The sequence below is a fragment of the Coturnix japonica genome, chromosome 9 (genome assembly GCF_001577835.2).
Source record: "Coturnix japonica isolate 7356 chromosome 9, Coturnix japonica 2.1, whole genome shotgun sequence".
NCBI classification, from domain to species: domain Eukaryota; kingdom Metazoa; phylum Chordata; class Aves; order Galliformes; family Phasianidae; genus Coturnix; species Coturnix japonica.
The window spans coordinates 15539943-15561649 of NC_029524.1; the positions used below are offsets into that span (position 1 = coordinate 15539943).

A 21707-nucleotide genomic window follows, 5' to 3' on the forward strand; every position below is an offset into this window, starting at 1 on the left:
AGTGATAGAGAGCTTTGGTGAATGCTATTGTATAGATATAGAATGATTAATGCAGGCATCTGAGAACACTTAACTTAGCTTTTGGTGTTTGTTATTTCACTTATGGGGCTGTTAATATCTCGTCAGGCCATATCTTAATGATTAATAGTCTGTTTTATCAGTAACACAGGAGAAATGTGATTATCTTTAAGTGGTGGAACTCCTGTGCTGACTGAATGAGTGGTATTAGATGGCTTTAATACCTCAACCTTCAGGCTGGCTGGGAGGTCCTGATGCTTTGGAGCTGGTGTAGGTATAATACAGGAGCAATGTGGTAGGGGTAGAGCTACGGGACACTGCGGCATAGGCATCAGTGGGAGAGAAAGGCTGGAGATCAGGAAAGAAAAAAATCTGGTCCTCCCACACTTAAGCCCCTCTGCTGATAACTAATTCTGTCCAGGAGCAACCTGTGTCTCCTGTTGGCCTGCAAATAGCAAGGGCCTGCAGACCTGTCAGCAGCAGTGGGATGGTTGTTCCATTCCTCTCCCTGCAGCTGAAACTTCCAGTGCTTGTCAACACCACACAGCATTGCTCAGAACTAATTAAGCTGAACATTTGCATAGATAGACCAGTTTCAAGCAGAATAAACCCAGCCATGCCCTACCCACATGCTCGTGACTGGGTTCATTCTATTTGAGGCTTTTATTCATTCTTCCATCATATAAGACATTTTCTCTCCCTATCAGCACTTCTACACCAGCAGTAGAGCTGAGAATAAGGAGCAGAGTGGGGGGGAAATAAGACAGTTTTAAAAGCTTGCCACATCTCCAGTGGGGAGGGCTGCTGTTCAATTCAAACAAGCCCAGTAAGGAAGCTAATTGCTGAGAACAGTGGGATCTTCCAAAGCCCTAATTAGAGGTGATTTTAGATCTTTGCAAGAGCAGGAAACCTCTCTTGCTTGCATACCAGTAAGACCACCTTACAGCTGGGAGTGCAGCTGGCCTCTTCTAGCAATGGGCATGGCTTTGCTGAGCAAATGAGGAGCTCAATGGACAGGAACTGGATGGAAACTTGGCCATGATTCCTCCTGCATCCCTGCTGTGTGGCTGGGATATTTGAGTACAAAGTGGCACAAAGCTTGAGCACAGTGCTGAGTAAAGTCAGCTGGATTGGGACCCAGCCCAGAACATCAGTGTGTGCTTGAAGCACCAGGGTTACAGCCTGGCTGCATTGGGGAATATCTGTAGTTCAGTACTAAGCATAAGCTTTATCTAAATAACAGTTTTTAACTCCATGCTTTCCATCTTGCTTCATTTCTTGTGAGTTGCCTACTGAAAGCAGCCAAATGCTACAACCCAGCAGCATTTACCTGTGAGTAGGCACAACCAAGTGTGTCTGTGGCCATGTGGGAGCCAGGGGGAGTTCTGCCACAGAGTTCAACTGGCACTAAAATAATTCCTGTAGGATTGCATTTGTGCTATTGCACTGTAATCTCTCTGCTGTAGACCTCTAGCTTAAATGCACATTAAAGTCTGGGGTCAGGCCAACTGGCAGTGAGTTAATGGTCCATAGAGTGGCTGCTGCTGTGCTGCCTCCCCTCCATTAAGAGGCAATGTTGCTGAAAGTGGTTGGTGTGCCCCAGTTAATGGGGTTCATGGCTCGCCCCTGCACAAGGGAGGATGCTTGTTGCATTTAAACAAGATATGAACCCAAGAGGCACTGCAGAGCTTCTATATCCAAAAAGAATACTGAATTGGGGTGGGAAATCCTGGTGTGGCCCCATAGGTAGCTTCTGGGGAATCATGGACCCCTGTCCCATTGCTGTATAGGGCACTGCTCCCGCCTTACCCCAGAGAATATTACAGACATCAATACTCACACCTGTAACCTCTGGATGAACATGCAAAACCCAGGAGGCTCCTTTTTTACCAACACGGTTTTGCTGGTGAACATGCATCATCTGGTTGTTGATAAAAATTATACACCAAACGATCTTTAATACAAAGGAGAGAAATGTTGAGTCTCTGAACACATGCACTTCTCCAGCCTGCACAGCTGCTTCAGGCTTTTGGTAGCAGCCTGCAAGGCTCGGTGCTATTCGGTAATCCTGATTCTTGGCATGCAAAGAGGCACAGAGAGAGTGATTTCTCTGGCTCACTGAGAAGAGTAAAAAGATGGAAATAAGAGACATTTACCAGCTGTGGTGGTGGGAAGGGTGCTGAGGCCTTCTGCTTTCCTTTCCCATCGTTGTGCTGCTTTTCTCTCTGGGGCCCCATGTTGCAAATCCTACACTCCCATCTGGAGAGCAGTGGCTGTAAGCTCCCTCCAGAGCCCGTTGACGCAATCTGGGTCATTCGGGGAAGGTTGTTGGGAAGGATCCTGCGCATCCCTGTGGTGCCGGTGCTGGGATTTGCTTTCCATGATGTGCAAGGGACTGGGCTGGCCCCATCCCAAGCCCAGCTCTCTCAGCCTGCTGCATCTCTGGACTCCAACAGTGCCCACTGGGAGGCCAGCTGAGAAGTGGATGTGATGATCCCACTCCAGGGACATAGGAGGTACCTCATGGGATCCACCTAAGTACTTTTTTTCTGGATGAAGTTGATGGCTGAAGCTATTGCAGTAGCACTGAGGAGTGTAACCTGGCTTCCCTGCCCAGGAGTGTCAGTGAATAAGGGGATTTCTAAAAGGCAGTGACACCCTTCTAGGGAAGGCAGGATTTCTTGAGGTGGGACTGAGTGGATTACTGTTACTGCTAGGAGCTAATCTGTACGGCTGCTTTGTGGGATTCCCTAGTGCCCCCATTTGGTACTTGGTATCAGAGGAGAAATGTGCAGAGAATTTGATTTTACAAAAGCCATGCAAAAGCATATGCATGCAATGGTGCAAAGCAAGAAGATATCAGGTTGTTGTTGTTTTTATATATATTTTTTAGCTGTATGTGTAACAATCTCTTCCATTCCAATACTGGTTTATTACTGTGGGACCAAACAAGTTAAGTATCACAGCTCAGTGGTACCTTACTCTAGGTTTTTACGCATAGTCTTAGTGTATCTAACATTGTTTGCAATATGTATTGTTTGCAACAAATCCAACTCCAGAGCTGTAGCTGAGATGAGAATGCACAACACCCGCATTCCCACACAGAGGCAGCTGCTCCTTGAGCCTCCTGCAGTCCCCAGTCCACATTCAGTCCCTGTTCTCTGACCAGCTTGAAGGTAAAGCAATGGTCACCATTGCTGGTGCTGCTCCACTATCCCATGTGTTGCCTTCAGCCTCACTGCATTAAGGAATGCTTTGCTTTCTATGTGAGAAGCCCCCAGTGATTTCTAGAAATAATGTTATGCATTGCAAAATATTGCCATAAACCTTTAACTACACCATGAATGCTACTACCAGAAACTTCCCATCTGAACAAGTGCAACTTGAATCTTGAAGCAGCTCTTGAACTACTTTGCACATACACATCCTGCAGTCCCTTGACTAGCCTGTCTGGTGTGTCTGCCTGGCAGACAAAAGTGCACCAGGAAATCCTTTTGGGAGCCTCACTTAGCAACCAAGCCTAAACTCAATCTAGCTTTAACCACCCCCATGTGGGTCTGCCCAGTAGCCTGCCTGGTATGGTCCCCACCTCTCATGCCCCACAGCAGTCACCCTGCTGTGCCCAGCTTTACCTTGCCAGCAGCAGTGCCTAAAATGCAGATCTCAATGTGGTTGGAGGGTTTTCCCCATCATCTGTGTGCTCCTGCAGTTTCCACCTCTGGTGAGCAAGAGTCTTCCATGGAGCTCTTGGTGTGTATCCAGTTACTTCTTTCTGCTCTTGCTGTTCCTGGTTTGTTTGAAGTACTTTGTATTTCAGTAGAGGTAATGCCAGCATTCAATGATTTCTCAGCATCAATCCATCAGAAGGAAGGAGGTGAGCAGACTGTCTGAATGAACCCAGCCTTGGGAAGCAGCGTTTCTTCTGCCTGTGCTTTACTTCCTGATGCTCCTCAGTACCCCTGTACTTACAGGTGTTCCTCTTTCCACCTGCTTTGCCTGGGCTCCTCATGTGCCCCCAGGGCATGGTGCTCTCTGCAGGTGATGCCTTTACTCTCACTTCTTCCTTGGAAGAAAACTGCAGAAATTGGGCAGAAAATCCAGTTTGCAGCAGAGTCTGGTGGTGGGGCAGCCCTTTTCCTGCCCTGATATCTTCTTGTGGTTCCACCTTTTCTCTCAGAAACGTCAGGGCTGTGATGAAGCTGCTGCGTGGCTCTCACTCCTGTGCTTGCTCAACCTTGTGTTTCCTTCCCTGTGCGACACTGGGGGCTTTCCAGCCCTCCCCTCCATCACCTCCATCCGGACCACTCTGCCCTTGGATGGTGTCTGCTCTTCTGAGCCAGGCGTGTGCTGGAGCAGCTCACTCACTTCACACTGCTCTCCCACTCGGTGCACTTGCTGTTTGCTCCTACAGCAGGAATAAAAGCTGCTTTTCCTGACAGAGGGAATGCACGGTCTGCGGTTGAGATAGGATCTTTTTCCCTCTGTTTGTTACGTGAGGTCTTATGAATTAAGAAGCTCCAACCCATCTAGACCTTATACCAGTCAGTCTGATTCATCAGCGGATCTCCTTGGAAACTCGCTGTTCCTCTCTGATTTGTTACAAACATCTCTCCCAATTTAAAGATGAAATACAGTGAGAGCAGAAAGAGGAGCTATACTATGTAGATACCTCATAAAGAACTGTGTGCCTTGTGTGCACAGTTGCACTGATACGTGTGGGAAGCAATGCTGTGGCGCAGGTGGGAAGGGGCTGCCCTGTCCTTGCTGGGAATCTTTCTCTCAGGATGGGGTGACTGTGCAGAAAGACAGTTGTAAATGTGTGCCAGCAAACTACCTCCAGTTCCTTTTACAGGGTAAATCTCCTATGTTTCTGACTCTCTTGTCTGGGCAGAAGTGCCCCAGAATCGTGTCCTCTGTTCCAGCCATGCTCAGATTTGTCTGAAATCTTTGCTATGAATGCACTGCCCCTACCAGCACAGCCTCAAGTGCTCAAAGCTCAGTTTGCTGAGTAATCTGGACTGCAGTGAATAGCTGCTGATAAATGAGGGTTCAGGCAATCAAGCTCATTTCCAATGCAATTAATCCATGTCAGGAACATGACCTCTTTCTGGCTAATTGAAGTTTTTGCAGATAGTTGAAGTGATGGTAATAAAGGGCTGACTCCCAGAGTGGGAGAGCCCCTGGGCTCTGGGTAATGCCCATTTGCCCTGCTCCTGTGTGGCTGAAGCGACACAGGAGGGTGGGCATCCCACTGTGTCTCTGGTTTGTCAGCTAGTCCAAAGTGAAATACAGGGGGAAGCCTCTCCTCCACCTCATTCCCATCTTTTTGCTTTCTTTGTGGAGCTTAAAGGAAAGAGCAAAGCTGTGATGCTGCCAGATCTCAGTGCTGGTGTCTGTTGGTGGGAGAAAGGAGAAATGGGATGGTATCAGCAGGGCACGCTCTGGTGGATGGCACCAGCATGGGAAATGTGGCTCCATTCTGCACAACCTCAGCAATGAGATAAAAGCCTTGTTACTGCAATGCAATGAGCTCTCCACACTCTCAGTGGTACAAACTGGCTTCATTTGTATTGGGAAGATACAGGCTTATTGTTTTTAGTCTGTTTCTGTAGCACCAGGAATTCTTAATGTGATAATCAGTCTGAGGAAATGCAAGTAGAGTGAGTTGCAGCGCTCTCAGCAGGCGGTGATGGTGACAAGCTGTAATGCTGCTGGAGGTCTGTGGGTTGTTCGCAGGTGATAACAGGAAGATGCAGGAGTGATACCTGCAGCCCTGGCCCAGCCCTTCCCTGTGCATTTCTCTGTGCTCAGCATTGCTCTGCCACAGTAGTAGCGGGCTTCTTTCTCACACAGCCTTGCACAAGTCGCTGCAGAGCACTTTGGCCATTAAATGAAGTTGCTTTGACATATGCAATCAATTGCACCACGACCTGTGTTTGTGTGCTGCAATCAAAGGGTTCTGTGCTCAGGGAGGGGGCTGAAGCCAGAGCTGGAGGTACGGCTGCAGTGATGTGTGCTCAGTGTGTTCACACTCATCAGGAAATTGCTTACATTATGAAGCAATTATCATGGTTTAAAATTCCAATAGCATTTTGGAGGTGTATGTGCCAGGGGGCTTCCATTTGCAAAGAGGTTTTTATTGCACCAACTTGCCTAATGACTTTACTGTTTGAACCACACTGAGGTGTTTTAGAAGCCAGTTTGTAATCTTTGTTGGAGAAACTCCACGTAGAACACTTGTTCCATTGCAGGCTGCTATACTGAAGTCCCTATATGCTCTGTGCAGGTTTAACTGGGTAGAGCCCCATACAACGTTTTCTACTCCCCTTCTTAATTGTTGGCAGCACAACACTCAGCTGATGCACAGCATGTCACTGCTCTATCACTGAGCCCAGCAGCCTCTCCAGGAGTAGCAGTCACTCCTGCAGGACGTTTTCACCCATTGGCTTCAGTGGGAAAAGGGTAAATGATGTCTGTAAGCTGCTAAACAGTAAATGTGCTGCTGGAGGTACTGGTGTAGGTTTTTAAATGTTGGATCAGTGCATCAATCGTTGTACCACACCCATGCATGTCCTAGCATAAAGCCCACACTCTTCTGGCAGCCAGTTTTGTTTCTAGATGTCACTGCTTGACTTATAAGCACTCACCAAACCTTGATTAATCCTGTAACGTTTCTTTGCCGTACATATGGTTCTGTGATGTCTTTAAGGTCACATGGAATTGTGTTTGCAATCCCTTTTATAAATAATACTACAAAACACTTGCTGCTAAATCTAGCTGTCAGCAAACAAATGCCAAGGAGTAAAATGATTATTACTGTTATTTGCTCTATTCCAAAATCCATTAATTTGCTTGTTGCAGTGTTAAGTAATGAACACTTCTGCAGCAAGGTCACTGTTCCATTTTCATCACAGCTATCTCATGTACAATATGCAGAGCCTATTCCTTGCTTTGGGCTATATATTAACATTATTTTCCTTTGTTTTCTTATGGATTGTCTATCACGGCTATAAAGATTGCCTGTGTGGCATCTCTTTTTAAATTCAGTGCATAATTATATGATTTTGGGTGTTTTTTTTAATATATTGCTACCTTAATACACCTCATTTCCTTTGAGCAGGAGGACATATTGCTGTTATTTACATGACAACACAGGCTTAGCTGAGCTCTGTGGAATTTTGCTGTCTCTGACACATATTGGGTACAGGCAGAGCAGTGATGGAAATAATGTGAAAGAAAATGATTCAGTTCAAGTCAAAAAGACTAATGGAAGTAGTAAAACCGAAAAGAGATGAAAGGAAGAATTACTGAAATAAATATCTGAGATGGGAACCTGCAGGAAAGGTTCACTGCAGCTGCACATTGCTGTGTGTCAGCTGGGTTAATTTGCAGGGTGGTCTGTGTCATAGGAACAGGTGGTGATGAAGGAAAGATCTGGTGTCCTTGGGCTGGGTCTGCCCATGAAGCTGAGCCCTCTCAGGTATCCTTGGAGCATCCCTGATTTACTGCAGCTTAAGGTGGTTATGCAAACCTGCCCCCCTCCCCACAAGTGCATGCACAAGTACGTCTTGGACTGAATAGCTATATGGTGCTTCATCTGCTTGAGCAGCTCTGGCCTCACCACTGGCACTTCCTCTGGGCCACTTTCTCCCTACATTGGCTGCTCCCACTTCTCTTGGTGGGCTTCTCAGCCCTCCTGCCCAGGGGCCAGGAGGTGAGTGCTGATCTTCCATGTAGATAGAAAACCTTCTGAGTGATGCGAAGTACTTGGCTCAAGGTCACCATGTGCAGCTTTGAAATTACTTGATAAACACTGCATTCCCAGCAAATAACGTGCTTTGGGCTGTGATCTTATCCTGTAAATGAATCTGGGATACATTCCTCCTCTTTCGTTCTAGTCCAGTAGAGTATTTTGCCCACACTAAATAAAAGAAGTGGAAAATCATTAACTTTCCCTTCTGATATATGTCTTTAATTTCTTCATTCATAATGAGTTCATTGCTGCAGCAGCAGGGGTGAAATATGTTGTACTACTGGAATTCCTTTGCAATTCAGCATTAATTAATGTCCACTTCTAACACAGTGTTAACAGTAATGAGCCTAATCTTTCAGAGACCACTGTGGGAAATTCTGCTTTTCTTTTTTTTTCCTAGCAAGTTGTCAGAAATACAGTGAAAATTGTGCCTTAACCTTTGTTTAAAGCTGCTGCTTTGGGATTTTGAAGGGTTGGAGGATAGTTCAGCATGGTGCCCTTGTTCTCTGACCCTGTGACATGTAATGGGGACTCTGGTCTACCTTGCCAGAATCAGCTCCATCCTGGTGCACCAGAAGGTGCTACTGAACTTGTGTGCAACCTCAAGTTTGGAGGTTTTCTTGGACTGCAGAATAAGCTGCTGTGGGAGCCCCATGGAACCAGCAGTTCGTGCTGTATTGCAGGGGCTGAGCCGGTCTCATGGCTTCAGGGGAGGACTGTGCATCCTCCCTGTTTCACTGACTTTCCATCAGTGAAGTTTCTTGCTTTTGTTTCTGTGTCCAACTTGGAACATGTGTAGAAATTTCAGTCAATTAAAACACAAACAATGAAAAATAGGAATTACTGCACCCTGGGGGCAATGACATAACCCTCTGTATACAGCATTGAACTAGTTAGGACTGAGGAGGACTAAATAAAAACCCAAATGGCAGCACAGGCGCTTGAGTTAATAGCACATCATAGCACTTTAAAATAGACTGTAGAAAGCTTGAAACCTTTCCTTGCTACACCTGCTGACAAATGTAGCCCTGACTAATATATATATATATATTTTTTTTAACTGAAGATCCCATTGCATCTGTCTGTGCTGAATTAATATGCAAAAGTTTATATGAAATGATTTGCTTAGAGGTCTTAATGAATTTGGTTATCAGAAAGGCCTTTCTAATAAAGATAATAGATGTCAGCAGAGCTGGCAGCACTTCTACTGAGGCAATTTTTCATTGAGTCTGGAGTAAATGTTCTCTGATAAATCTTGTCAGTGCTGTCACTCTCAGTCTAATGGCAGAAGCAGCCTTTTAGTGCACACAACAGCAGAGCTATTCAGTGGCTTGTGGGTTCTGGCACCACAGTTGAGTGTTCTCCAGCCTTTCCTATCTTGTTAATCCCTCTGCTACTAATTCGTCAACTTACTTAGAACATAAGAGAGGTTGCCTCTGTGGGAGTCTCAGCCTCTGTTGTTCAGACTCTTATGATAGATGCTGCCAGCTCTCCATGTAGGATGTGATGGGCATGCTGCACTTCACCTGGCTGCCTTGTCATAGAAGCATAGGCAGAATTCATGCTTTGTTCTTAAAGCACCTGTGCAGTCTGTTTTCTATTTCTTTCTTCTTCAAAAAACGTTTGAATCGGATTTCTTTTGGCCTTCACAGCCAGGTGTTGCCTGGAACCTCTCTGAGGTCTAAAAGAGAAAGCGTGCTTTGTATTTCTTGCAGATAGCTTCATACAGCAGGCTCATTCATCACCAGGGATGCTGAGCTGCCAGCCAGCTGTGTATCTCTTTAACATTGTGGTCTGTCTCACTGAGGCACCCACAGCCTAGGGCTGAGTCCACAGCTGTGAGCTTGTGTGTGCTATCAAGATGACAATGACCTTGTTTTCTCAGCTAGGTCTGAAGCTGCCACTACCTAATGTAGGTTGTGTACCTTGCACTCTGAGACAAATGAAGAGTTTGGTAAATGCCTTTGCCTGGTGCCAGGAGTGCCATGTTTTGGAGCCCCTCCAGGGATGGTGACTCCACCACTCCCTGGTTAGCCCATGTCAGTGCATTACCATTCTTTTGGAAAAGAAGTTTTTCCTAATCCCTGAACTGAAACCCCTCAATGAGTTGGTTAGCACTTGTGAAGATCTGAAAGAAACTGAAAACAGAATCGATGTTGTATAGCTGAGCTAGAGCTCTGTATCAACCAGATCTAAAGCTGGCTTTGGAGAAGTCCTTGGATGATGTGAACTGGCTTTTACTGTGAATGGAGAGAATAAAGCTGAAGCAGTTTATTCCAGCTGAATACCTGGTCGTTATATCTAATGTTGTAAAAGCTGTTGTGGAAGCACAGGCTAAAATGGCTATTCATCTTTGATCCTTCAGCAATACAGGAATATCAAGAAATCTCTGAGAGTGCAGGGTTAGAGACAGCTCAATTTTATCTACAGCCCCCTGAATACTGCAAAATGCTTCAGCTCAAAGGGGCTGGACAACCATGCATTGAAGTGTTCTTTGTGCAGACACCAGGGCCCCTTTGTTTCCCCAGACTGTTAGGAGAAAAAGCAAGATGGTGAATGCTGTGGTTTGCCTACCAAAGCAATGCTCTTTGAGAATCCACTCGTATTCAGATCTCATGTATGACATTGGAAAAGGATGGATTAGTGGAGGTTGGGGGTGCTTTTATGGTGGATGGAAAGCTATTTTCTTCTCAACTCATAGTAATAATTACATGTATTTTCAGAAGTTCTGTAGAAAAACTATTTGCCTCCCTCTGAACTACTTAGTGCACTGGTTATCTTGGAGACTGCAGGAAATGTTTGCTCTGTCTTGCTTGTCCTTTTCCCAACAATGCACACGCACAAAAGCCAATTTGGAAACGCTTATGCATTTTGATTGACAATAGAAATTTTTGCTTTGAATTTTGGCAAAGAGTTTATGCTCCCCAGAATGCTTTTCAGTTAACTCTCATTTCATTTGCATGACTAAACAGTGGTTCTGCATTGCTTCATTACAAAAGATTTGCAGAGCTCCAAATGCCTTTCAATGCTGGGGGAAAAAAAAAATACCAGCAAATCAAACTGCTGTGTATGGTTAAATTGCTCCAAAATAAAGAATTTCAATAGAAGCAGTTCCTTTTATCCCTTCAAATTTAGCCCTTGGCGATATGAAATGAGGAAGCTTCAAGCCCCAGAAGAATCTGGGTGTGGATGGTGAAAATGAGAGATGTTGTCTTTTAAGTAATAATCCTGGTTTCTGCCAGCACAATAATGCAAAATGCTGATGATTCACTGCTGGGATTCACTACTACATCAAATGTATTGCCATGAATTATTTAGCACATCTAATTGAATGTTAATTTTGCTATTGGAGATAAGTAGCCATTGAGCTTCGAGTGAGAAATCAATTTATATGTGTCATAGTTCTGATATCCCTTGAACTTGCTTGGGCATATCCACAGTGCTGCCTCTTTGTGTTACGCCTTTATGCTCCACAGGCATTGGTTTGGCTGGGGAAGTCCAGCAGCTCTAAGCCTCTGAAATTCTACATCCAGGAGGCTGTAAACCTCTCTGGCCTTGCAGGCTGGGGAATATCTCCACTATTTTTTGTCCCTTTTGGAGCACTCAATCACCTTTGGGCAGTGTGACAGGACCCTGGTTCCAGGAGGGTTGGGGTTTGCTGCTGAGCTGTGGCATAAAGGAGCCAGAACCCCCTGGGGCTGGAAATGCTCTGCAAATGCTTGGAAACAGCACAGAGAGGCTCTGCAAGCTAAAACACCTAGATTTGGACTATCAAGGTCAGCATTGCCCACTGGAGGATTAGGTAGGATCAAGTAATTAAGGAAAAGGATAATTTATACCAGATTTCCCTGCAGGCAGAGCAGATGACAGTTTTCTGTTGCTGACACTTCTATGTCTGTGTTTTTGTGCAGAAGCACAGGAAAGGGAAGGACAGGTAACAGGTTGTTCAAGCACAGTTAAAATTAAATTCTTGGACTACTCTGAAATGGTTTTCTGGTTTAAAAATGTGCCTAAGTTTTAAAAAGCTAGATTTTAATATTTTAATGACTTGAAATAAAGTGCTAATTTCATTGTTTACACGAAAATTGCCCTTTTCAGATCAACGTCAAGTGATTTCTTTCTCTCAGGTCTTCCCTGGCCATCAGACTGGAAATGTCAATATTTGTCAATCTCCACCAGAGATTCTAGATCCTTAACAAGTAGAAATATTGGTCTCCTAAATTAAGTGTGGCTGTTGCTGGAAGAGTTTGCACCAGGGAACCTTGCTGGGCTTTGGGGACAGAGTATCGTGCTTGAATGCACAACCACGCTGCCCTTCCTGACTCAGCAGCTCTGATGCAAAAGAAGTAGAGCCTGAGTACACTGATGCTTCTGGTTGCAACACAGATATCAAAGGATGATTCTCTCATTGTTCTTGCTTTTATTGCTGACACTGCAAGCTGCTCAACTGCAGCATCTGGAGCCATTTAGCTGTGTGCAAGAGAACATTTCTGGGTATATACTAAAGGGCTGTGTGTTGGTGTGCCTTCCTCCCTGCTCCCAATACTCACTTTTCACAACATGGGGTGTTTACCATCCTCCCATGGTGTATGTGTTATCTCTTAATTTTTTTCTGTATGTTCAAATTTGCCTTTCCCTCTTTTGGAAAGGCAGTGTGTACTCTCACACCCTTTGAAACCAGCACCTGAAAGACAGAAGCAGCATATCCAATTGCATTTGATTTGGCCTCCACTAAGCAGCTTGTAGGCCCTCTGCTGTGGCATCTTGCTCAGAAATAATGTTATCAGATTAGCATAATCAAAGTGGGAATGGCTCCTAAAGCCCAGGTGGAGATAAAGCAGTGTAATCAGATGCAGCATGCCTGTCTTCTGGCACATGGGATGGGCTGTGATAGATGGTGACCCCCGCACAGGCAGATAAGAAACACCTGAGGTAAGGGGAAGAAAATAGGAAGATATTTCCCACTGTCTGTTTGTAGTAGTTTGTATAGTGCTACAAATTAAACTATATTTTAGCCTGTGTTGTTGCTAGCCATAGCATTCAAGAGCAGTTATGACTTAGCACTGTTTTTGTGCACTCCCTTTCTTGTCTTTTATGCCACTTTACAGCTGTATGAGGCTATAAGGTTGCATCTGAGTGAGGAAGATGCCAGCAGGGCTGTGATGGGTGTGGGATATGCCATGGCATCTCTTCCATCCTAGCTGGATTTCCATTTTGAATGTTCTGTACTTGCAGACTTATGAATGGACAGCAAATAGCCCAATGTGCACCGTCACTGTTCAGTACTGGCTGCATGTCTGTCCTGCTCAGCAGTTTGTTCTGGAGCTCCTGTTTGTAGGTGTTCCCTCTGTTATGATAAATGACAGATGGCTGTGGTTTTCAATGTACCTTGGGCATGCTGGAATAAATTGGTCTGTGTTCATGTGTTCCATATGCAGGAAGGACCCCAAGAGACAATCTGATCCCAGTGCTGGCAGTTTACAGCTGGGTCCTGTGCCATCAGCCAGTGGGCACAGCACCTTCTGCCATCCTTGGGGAGAAGGGTTTTCTCCTGCCCACCCAGAAGGAGAGCGCTGCCTTGTGCTATTGCTTTCCTAGCACTGTACTTTCTCCCAGTAGCATGAATACTGGAGGCAGACTTTAACTGGACAAAAACTTATTGGCTATTGAGCTGAACACAGTGTCTTTGCACCCATTAATGGAATTGTTGCTGTAACACTGCTCAGCTCTCCTGTGATTACATCAGATTCAGCAAGATAGTGATGTTCCAACTGGCAAAGCAGCATTTTTGAGATGTTGTTCAAGATGTTATCAGTGGAACGAGGGGGAAATGCATCTATAAGTGAGGTTGCAGTTCTTTCCACCACCTGTTGGTGTGGCATGGTGAAGTAGAAATGCTAAATTGAGTGGGGAAGTAATTTTTTGCACACACAGAATGCAAGTTGCAGGGGAAAGACCAAGGGGAAAAGAACTGGGGAAGGAGAGGCAAAAAACTGGAGGCGGAGCCCCATTCCCAGATCCTGTAGATCCAGGTGATTAGCATGGAGCTGGAGCCCCAGGAAATCAATCCACAGGAGTTTGTGCATTGATCTGTTTGGAAGCATTAACCTGAGGAGTTTCTCCATCTACACTTGTTTTCATTTGGGTGCATGTTTGCAGGGATTGATTTTTCTTAAGATCTGAGCGTTGAATTAGATGTTTTTCTGGATGTACTGTTTCAAACTCTGCTTTTGTAAGAAGGAATCAGCTGGGATTTCACTTAATTTGACTTTGTTATTGAGATTCTCGGGCAGTAAGCAGGAGGTTTGTGACTGCACTTTTCCCTGTAGCCCTTGAAAGGGCAGAGAGCTCTACTATCTGTAAGGCTTAATCATGTTCTCACCCCTGTGCAAGGATGAGGGGCAGACTTGGATAATACTATGCAGTAGTAGGGTCATATAACTTGACATGGGGTGAATTCCTGCTGTGGTGAAATATGGTGATTTCTTAAATGGCGAAGGTGCATTTTGACTCATCTTTCCTTAAGAAAAATCACATAGATACATACAGTGTCTGTGTGTGTATATGCATATATGTTGTACCAAGACTGTATGCCTCCTTTGGCTGAGGAGAACAAAGCCTCAAGTAAAAGGGAAACTAAGTGGCTCTGTATTGTGCTATTTGGGTGAAAAACAAAACAACATTTTTTGGGGGGGAGAGAAGGAAGTCAAGGGCTTTTGCAAAGGACTACAGGAAGGCTTCCTGATTGTGTCTTTTTGGTGATGATGCAGCCCATTTCCCAGCTGGCCCTGTCTGGATGCAGCCCTGCCTGCTCCTTGTTGTGTCAAAAGCCCCTGAAATGAACAGAACGGGCACTCATAAAGCAGGCATTAATAGTGTTTTGCTTCTCTGCTGGATGCAGGGTCTGAGTTCAGGCACAGTGTGTCACCAAAAGCTGATAATAAATAGATATGCAACACCTTTGAAATGCTAACTTCCCCTGGAAAGTCTGTTTCGTGACTATTTCTAAGCAACACAAAGCTCCTTCCTAGACAGTCTGCTCCCTTCTCTCTTTTTTAATAAGCAAGAAGCATAGCATATGGCTGGAAAGAATGTGACAAATAGCTTCACATCCACACAGCTCAGGAAAGCAGGGACGTGGCAGAACTTCAAGGAAGCTCAGTTTCTAAGTGCAAAGATACTCGGAGAAGGGGAAGCTGGGAGCAGCTGGGTCTCAGGCAGGGGGCTGCCTCTCCCTCCTGCTCCCATCTTTTCCCCATGGGCTGGAAGTGGCTGTGCCTTTCCAGGGGAATGTTTTATTTTTGAAATGGTTGCGAGAGCAGCTGAAAGCCCAGGTTTCTGCTGTGCCAGGCTCTGTTTAACACAATGTGCACTTGCTTTCTCCAGCTGCATTTTCCCTGTGCTCTTCTGAAGTCGGGTTTGCTGCTGATCTCCTTGTGTGGGTACACTGTGACCCATTTCAGTTCAAATGAACTAGGTTAGATAAAGAGATGCAAAATGTAGGTCCTTGGCTGTTTTGCCTCACTTTGAGTGAAATCTATTGGCCACAGATGGACAGTCCCTCGGCTGATGCAAGTCAATGCACCTCCTTTGACTTTGGAGGTTTGTATCTTCGTTCCAGCTGCAGATCTTGCATGGCATCTGCTACGATTTATCCTGTGTGGTGTTTATTTTAATAGCTTGATAAAACTGTTATCCTCGAGGGGAGATGGAGGCTGGTAGCTGTGTGCTTAGTACAAATCTGCACCCGTGTAGATTCCATAAGTATTTGCTTCAAAGATGTAAACACCACATTACCCAATTAAAGGAGCGTCCTTAATAATTTATCAGGCAATTAAAGTATTCATTGCCCTTTATCCCAGGGAGCTCCACCAGTGATATACAATCTGAACTAGAGTTAAAATGCGATAATAAATGAACAGTGATGCAGTGTATCAACCATAATGAGAACATTAAGGCAATGAAGGGTGGTTTGTCAAAAATGGAGTACATAACACAGTTAGAGGAGCTAACTTAATTTCTGGAAATACCACTCATCTTGGATTGGGGCATGGGGGGAGATGACTGCAGAAGAAATCTCAGAAATACGTTCTAGGGAGAATTTACTCGTTGCAAAGTCAGATGGAAAAGGTCTGTCTTCCTAGTTGTTGTTAATAAGCCTCTTGAGACTGGGATGAGAAAGGGAAATGAGCTGCTGAATGAGAGACCGTAGCAGGAGCTGTGTTTCAGCTTAGCTCTGGCTGCTTGTCATAGCACTGTATTGTTTCGTCCTTCTGTAACAAAAAGCATGAAAGCAAAGGGGAAAGGAAAAGAAAGGGGGGAAAAAAAACCAAACACAAATGCTTTTGTGACTAATTCTGGCCTAACTGTTTGAAAATGACCCAAGAGGTTAGGAGTCCCACTCAGAGAGTTCTAATCAGATACAGACACTTCGCTGCTCTTCTGGAAGTCTTAGTCACTGTTATAGAAATCCCAGAACAGCCCCGAGGCTCCTGTTGGTGCTGTTAGTTCTGCTGCTGGTGGTACCTGGGGCTGTGAATGTACACCCAGAGGTGATGTTCATACCCAGTTGAGAAGAGTTGAACAGGGCATGAAGAAGGGGTGATATCTCAATCTTCCATGTTTGAATCATATCTTCAGGGGAGTGGGGTGACTATAGGTCATTATTATTACTTTTGAAGGATTGTTCTTGCACTGTCCAATTCTATGTATGAAGAAGGATGAGATGGAAGTGAATGCCGATAAGAATATATTGATTCCGCAGTTAGGCAGCCAAAAACAATTTGCTTTAATGGAAAATCCCAAGCAAGACTTGTGCTCCAAATTGAGATGGACTTCACAGATACAGTTATTTTGACTGTCTGCATGAATGTGACATACTTTGAAAATGAGTCCTGCAGTATCTCTTTTAGTGGGTGAATTCGTGATTCTTTTATGGTGACACAAATTGTGTCTTGGTTAAGAAGGAACTACAGTATATCAGGTAATGTTACACACTTTCTGATCTATTTGTTGTCCTTCATAGGCCTGTATAATACCTGTGGAAACTTCAGTCATTAATACTGAAGGTTTAGTATAGCCCATCACCTGAAAGCATGTATCTTACATCAAAAGGAGCCAAATGACCAAAGATATGTTTCAGAGTCATTTGCAAGGGCAAGAAGTACACGGGCTCTATTCCTGCGCTGTTACCAAAGTGCTCTGTCACATTGGACACTTTGTGCTATTATTGTTTTTTCCCTTGCTGATTCGGTCTCTTGTGAACTCTTTGGAGAATGAACAGCTGCTTGCAGCAGGATTGTGCGGTGCTTAGTGCTATATGGCAACTTGTAACAATAGTAGAGTGATTGGGTAGCGAGTATTATATTAACTAATTTGGAGTGGATTATATGGACTAGAACAGTGTACTTGAATGCAAGGCTCATCTTCTCACCACTACTTGCAGTACATTAATTCTGTTTATTTATATTGCTATGCTTTCCCCTTCATGTGATGTGAAGGAGAGTCGGTGCCCTGCCATGAACTCAGCAAAGGTTTTGGGGTGAAGATCTGCTCTCTAACAGATATGAGAAAGCTTTTATAGTTACTGATAGCCTCTGGAAGAAGTTTCTTCAGACCTACACGTGGCTCTGCCACCTTCACCTTCCCAGTAGCATTGGTGCCATTGTGCTGCACTCCCTTTCCTGCTGTAAAATGCTGGGGAGCTTCTTCACGAATTTTTATCCTTGTCTACAGAGTAAGCAGCCCTATAGGGATAAAATATCTTGGTTTTCCAGGTCACTTCAGAATCAAATTTTTCACTGAACAAATTTAATACACTACAAATAAGAGCATGAACCATTAAAATAATAGCAAAATATGCTTTTAATGTGATGCTTAATGATTTTTTTTGTTGTTGGTTTAACTCAGCTAGCTTTTAAGTTATTTGTTTTAAGCAGAAGCAGGAATCTCCCTCTTCTATACTGAGGAAGGTACAGAGAATATCCTTATTTCCTTCATTTGTAGCCTGCATGTCCTTGCTTTTCCCTCTTACCTTCTGCACTTGTTCCCTTCCTTTTGCAACTGAGCACTTGGATGCTATTCAGCCCACTGGGGGACTACAGCTGTTCTCTCACTCTTCATCATTCTGGTCATTTGGCTGACATTTCAATTGCATACTTAAACTTCCTCATTCCTGGATTCAGTCTGACTTCTTTGCAACCTTTTGTAGACAGAGCAGTACAGCCTTTTGTATTGTTATGAGACAAAAGCAAATGTCTGTGCTTCTTAGAACAGTCATAACTATTTTTTTTCTTGACCTATTAAGATAGTTAAATGAGAAACAGCTTGTGTGGTTTTCTGATACCCTGCTGCTGTAAAGGTTATGGGAACTGCTGAAGGTCCCTCTGCAGCTATATACTACCACTATTTTCTTTATATGAATGCTATTGCTCGGCATAAAATTTAGAAGAAGACCTGAAACAAAGCCAGAGACCCAATCTCCCACCCTCAGCAACTTAGTTGAGATGTGCAGTTTTAAATGTACTGTGAAAATACCTGACTTGTGACTAATTCCTAGGAAAAAGAAAAATTACTGCCTTGCAAAAAGTGCAAGATTTTCAGCATCGTGGAAGACACATTGCTTTTGGTGACCATTTGAATCCATCTCATGTCATATAATTTATGTTAATTAAATGCTGATAGTATCTGAAGAAGCATATTGATGGAAAATGTATTTGAGATACTATTATTAATTCATCACTCAGTAGCTGGTGCGTGAAGTAATACGTTCTGAGACTTTGATTTAGGACATTTCACTTTTGATATTACTGAGCTGTCTCTTTCCAGCAGAAATAACTCCTCGCTATTTTTTCCTAGAAAACAAAACAAAATCAAAGATCTCCTTGAAATCAGCTGAGTTGAATAAGAAACGTGCACTTCCAGGCCTATCATGCATATGCTGATCACAGTTGTCCAGGCAGATGGACAATAAATCATTGATTTTTAAAATAAGGACATTCAAGTATGGAGGAGAACTTTTAAACTCAACAGTATGTGCCATATTGCAGCCCTTGCTTAAGTCTCAGCAAGTATAAGGACATGATGGTATTCCTGGAAGTTCAGTATCCAAAACCTGCTCTTTTTCATTGAAGGTTTTCCCTGCCACTTGCAGCTGTAGCTGTTAGGTTTGCTGCCACCAAGAGGAAGGGCTGACACTGATAATTAATAATAAGTAATAAATAAGTTAAAGACGCCACTTTGCAACACCAGAGGCCCTGGGTTCGAATCCCCTGTGGTGCAAGTGGTAGAAGTGCCGCTCTGCTACACAGAGGCTTGAATCCCGGGGGGTTGGACTCGATGATCTCTAAGGTCCCTTCCAACCCGCACAAAACTATGAAACTATGAAATTCCTCAGCTGTGGGACAGGGGAGCTTGAATATCAGATGTGGGAAGAAGATGATGAGAGACTCTAATGTGCAATTCGTCACTGACCCCATAATGCCTCTAAAAGAAAGTGGGAATTTGTATAATTAGGTCCTGAATAGCCTGTGCAGGTTTAAAGGTGCTCACCCAAGGCTTACAGTTTCTTCCACTCTATAAGAGCATCACTGATTCAGGGGCTGGAGAAGCACTGCTGTTGACAAACCCAGTGTTAATGCATGGGGACTTCCATGCGTTCCCCTTCACTGCTTGGAGCCCCAGGGATGAGTTGGAAACAATGGAGAAACATAATGACGAGCTTCTGTCTGGCAATTACAAATGTAATGGGTAAGGGAGTGAGAGTAAGCAATGAAAACAGAGGTGAAATTTCACAGCTGACTGAAGCTGAGCTAACTGGGAACTTGCTGAAGCTGTCCCATCCTCTACTCCCAGATATGTGGCTTTTGTTCCACCAGTACCACCATGTAGGTGGCAAGCTGAAATATTCATAGGGCTACAGGGTTAGTTTTCAGGTGCAGCAGTGAGCTGAAGTTAGAAGGAGATGCTTTTGCTGAAGATGAATTGTAGCATTGCCAAACTGAGCTGTACAACTGAAGGTATAATGCGATGTGACAGCAGGATACGTGTACGCAGGTGCCAGCATGCCTCTTTGACAGGACTGATTCAAGCCCTGATGGATCACTTGTGATTTTCTTTCATCTGTTCAGATTTGTTAAAAATTGACCCATTAATGGAAAATTAGCAAGAAGGATCAGCTCTGTGCCAATACTAATGAATGCTGTGATAAGAAAATAAAGAAATGCCCTGCGAGCCAGACTGGGTTTTCAGCTTGGACCTGTTGTTTCCTAGTCTCCAGACCTGTAAAGAGTGGGTCTGCTCTGATTGCTACCAAAGGAGCTTGTTTTTAGCTCAGGTATGTAGTGCTCAGTGCTTCTTGGTGCTGCTGGTTCTTCACAGCTTGTAATGCTGTAGGTTGAGTAGATAGACCTATGTGACCATTAGGCTGCACTGGGGAATTGTTGGCTTTACAGTGCTCATAAGCAGCGAGAATTGAATATTTGGTCCTAGCCTCTAGGGACGCTTGTATTGCACCATCAAGAGAAATAAAGATCTGGGAAATGGTTTCTTAAAGCATCTGCGTGGAAAGGATGAAGATGTTCCAGATTGCAAACAGTCACTTTGCTCACCAAGACTAAATAACTCCAAAGTCATTCTGAGTTTGTTCATAAACATTCAGGCTGCTGGATTCTTTATTTAAATGTAATTCCTGCAGCTTCTCAAATGGAAGCTGGAAAGCTTTCTATGCATCTCCACCAGGTTGCTTAGAAATGGTACTTGCTGCAGTGTTAGGATGCTCTCATGAAGGTAGAAGGCTGTCAAATATCATTTTCTAGGACTAGTGTTTGCCTTTGCTCTTTGGATTTCTTACAAAACGGGCTTTCAGGACATGGTGCAATAGCAGGAGGTGCAGGGTCTGCAGTGCAAAGCACAAGAAACTTTTTGCTTCTGCATCACATGTACATCCTCTGTTCTTGCATTTCTGTTTATGTACATCTACCTGCCTGGGGATTTATCTTATTTGTAATCTATCATTTTAATTATTATTTGTGAAGGTGCTAAAGACATTGTGCCAGTGAGACAACCACATAATTTGTTAATCATTCATTATTGCTAACAACTTGGTAGTAGAGAGCTGCACTGAGTGAATCCTCTCTCATGGCAGCAAGGTAGCAGCTTTATTTGCTTAACTTGCCTTGGTTGGTGGTAAGGCTGCTAAAAGAACTGGGGGAAGATTTTCATGTAGGTGGTAACTTCTGATGTGAATCTCTAAAATCTGACATAAAACTCAACAGAAGGAATCTAGGTTTGCTAATCTACATTTGCACATTGCAACATACGGCTGACTTATACCCAGAGAGCTAGGAGAGGGCTTTCCAAGGTGGGTAAGAGAGCTTTCATTGCCCTCGCTCCCACTTAAGAGGTGTATCCTTCTTTTGAAGATCCACCCAGATGTGAAACTCCTCTGGGTTACCTCTAAAGTTCAATGCAAAAGCCATGATGATCTTCATTGCATTTAATTTTAAACACAAATGTTAAAAATAGAAATATCCCAGAGCTGAAATAATTTCCCCTTCCTAGCTGACTGTCTCACTCACCAGGGTCCACTTACATTTTGCCTGCAGTTGCCAGACTGGAGCTCCCCAATGCTAATCCCAGTGGTGGTTTTATCACAAAGATACTTGGTCTTAATTTGCCACGGACTTTTATTAATTTCTCATCCCATTGCAATCTGATTTTCACCATTTCCTGTACTGGCTATTATAAAAATAGTGGAATTACAGATGCCATTACTCCAGTTTTTGAGGTCAAAGCAGCATATTCCTGGCTCAAATCCAGTGCTTCCTTCAATCCACCTTGCTTCGTAACAGTACAGTTCATGTTGCTTGGTACTAGGGGCATATATGGTTGCAAAAGTGGCTTTTAGTGTAGGTAGAGGTCTGAGATCTGGTCCCAC

The 21707-nt window shown here is 44.1% G+C and overlaps 1 protein-coding gene across 8 annotated transcripts in view; it reads right to left on the minus strand.

Annotated features, from left to right (window-relative positions):
* Positions 1-21707, minus strand: part of KCNMB2 (potassium calcium-activated channel subfamily M regulatory beta subunit 2) — a 112044-nt gene that overhangs the window by 34297 nt on the left and 56040 nt on the right. The window contains exon 1 of one of the 8 annotated variants that reach the window (XM_015871603.2): positions 3651-4578. The exons of 5 other annotated variants lie outside the window; for them this stretch is intronic. Coding sequence is in view for 2 of the 3 variants with exons in the window: in XM_015871600.2 (XP_015727086.1) it covers positions 2175-2224 (50 nt within the window). In the remaining variant the exon portion in view is untranslated. Of the gene's footprint in view, positions 1-2174; positions 2852-3650; positions 4579-21707 lie in introns of those variants that run through there. 2 more of the 8 variants (XM_015871600.2, XM_015871597.2) reach the window with 2 other exon arrangements.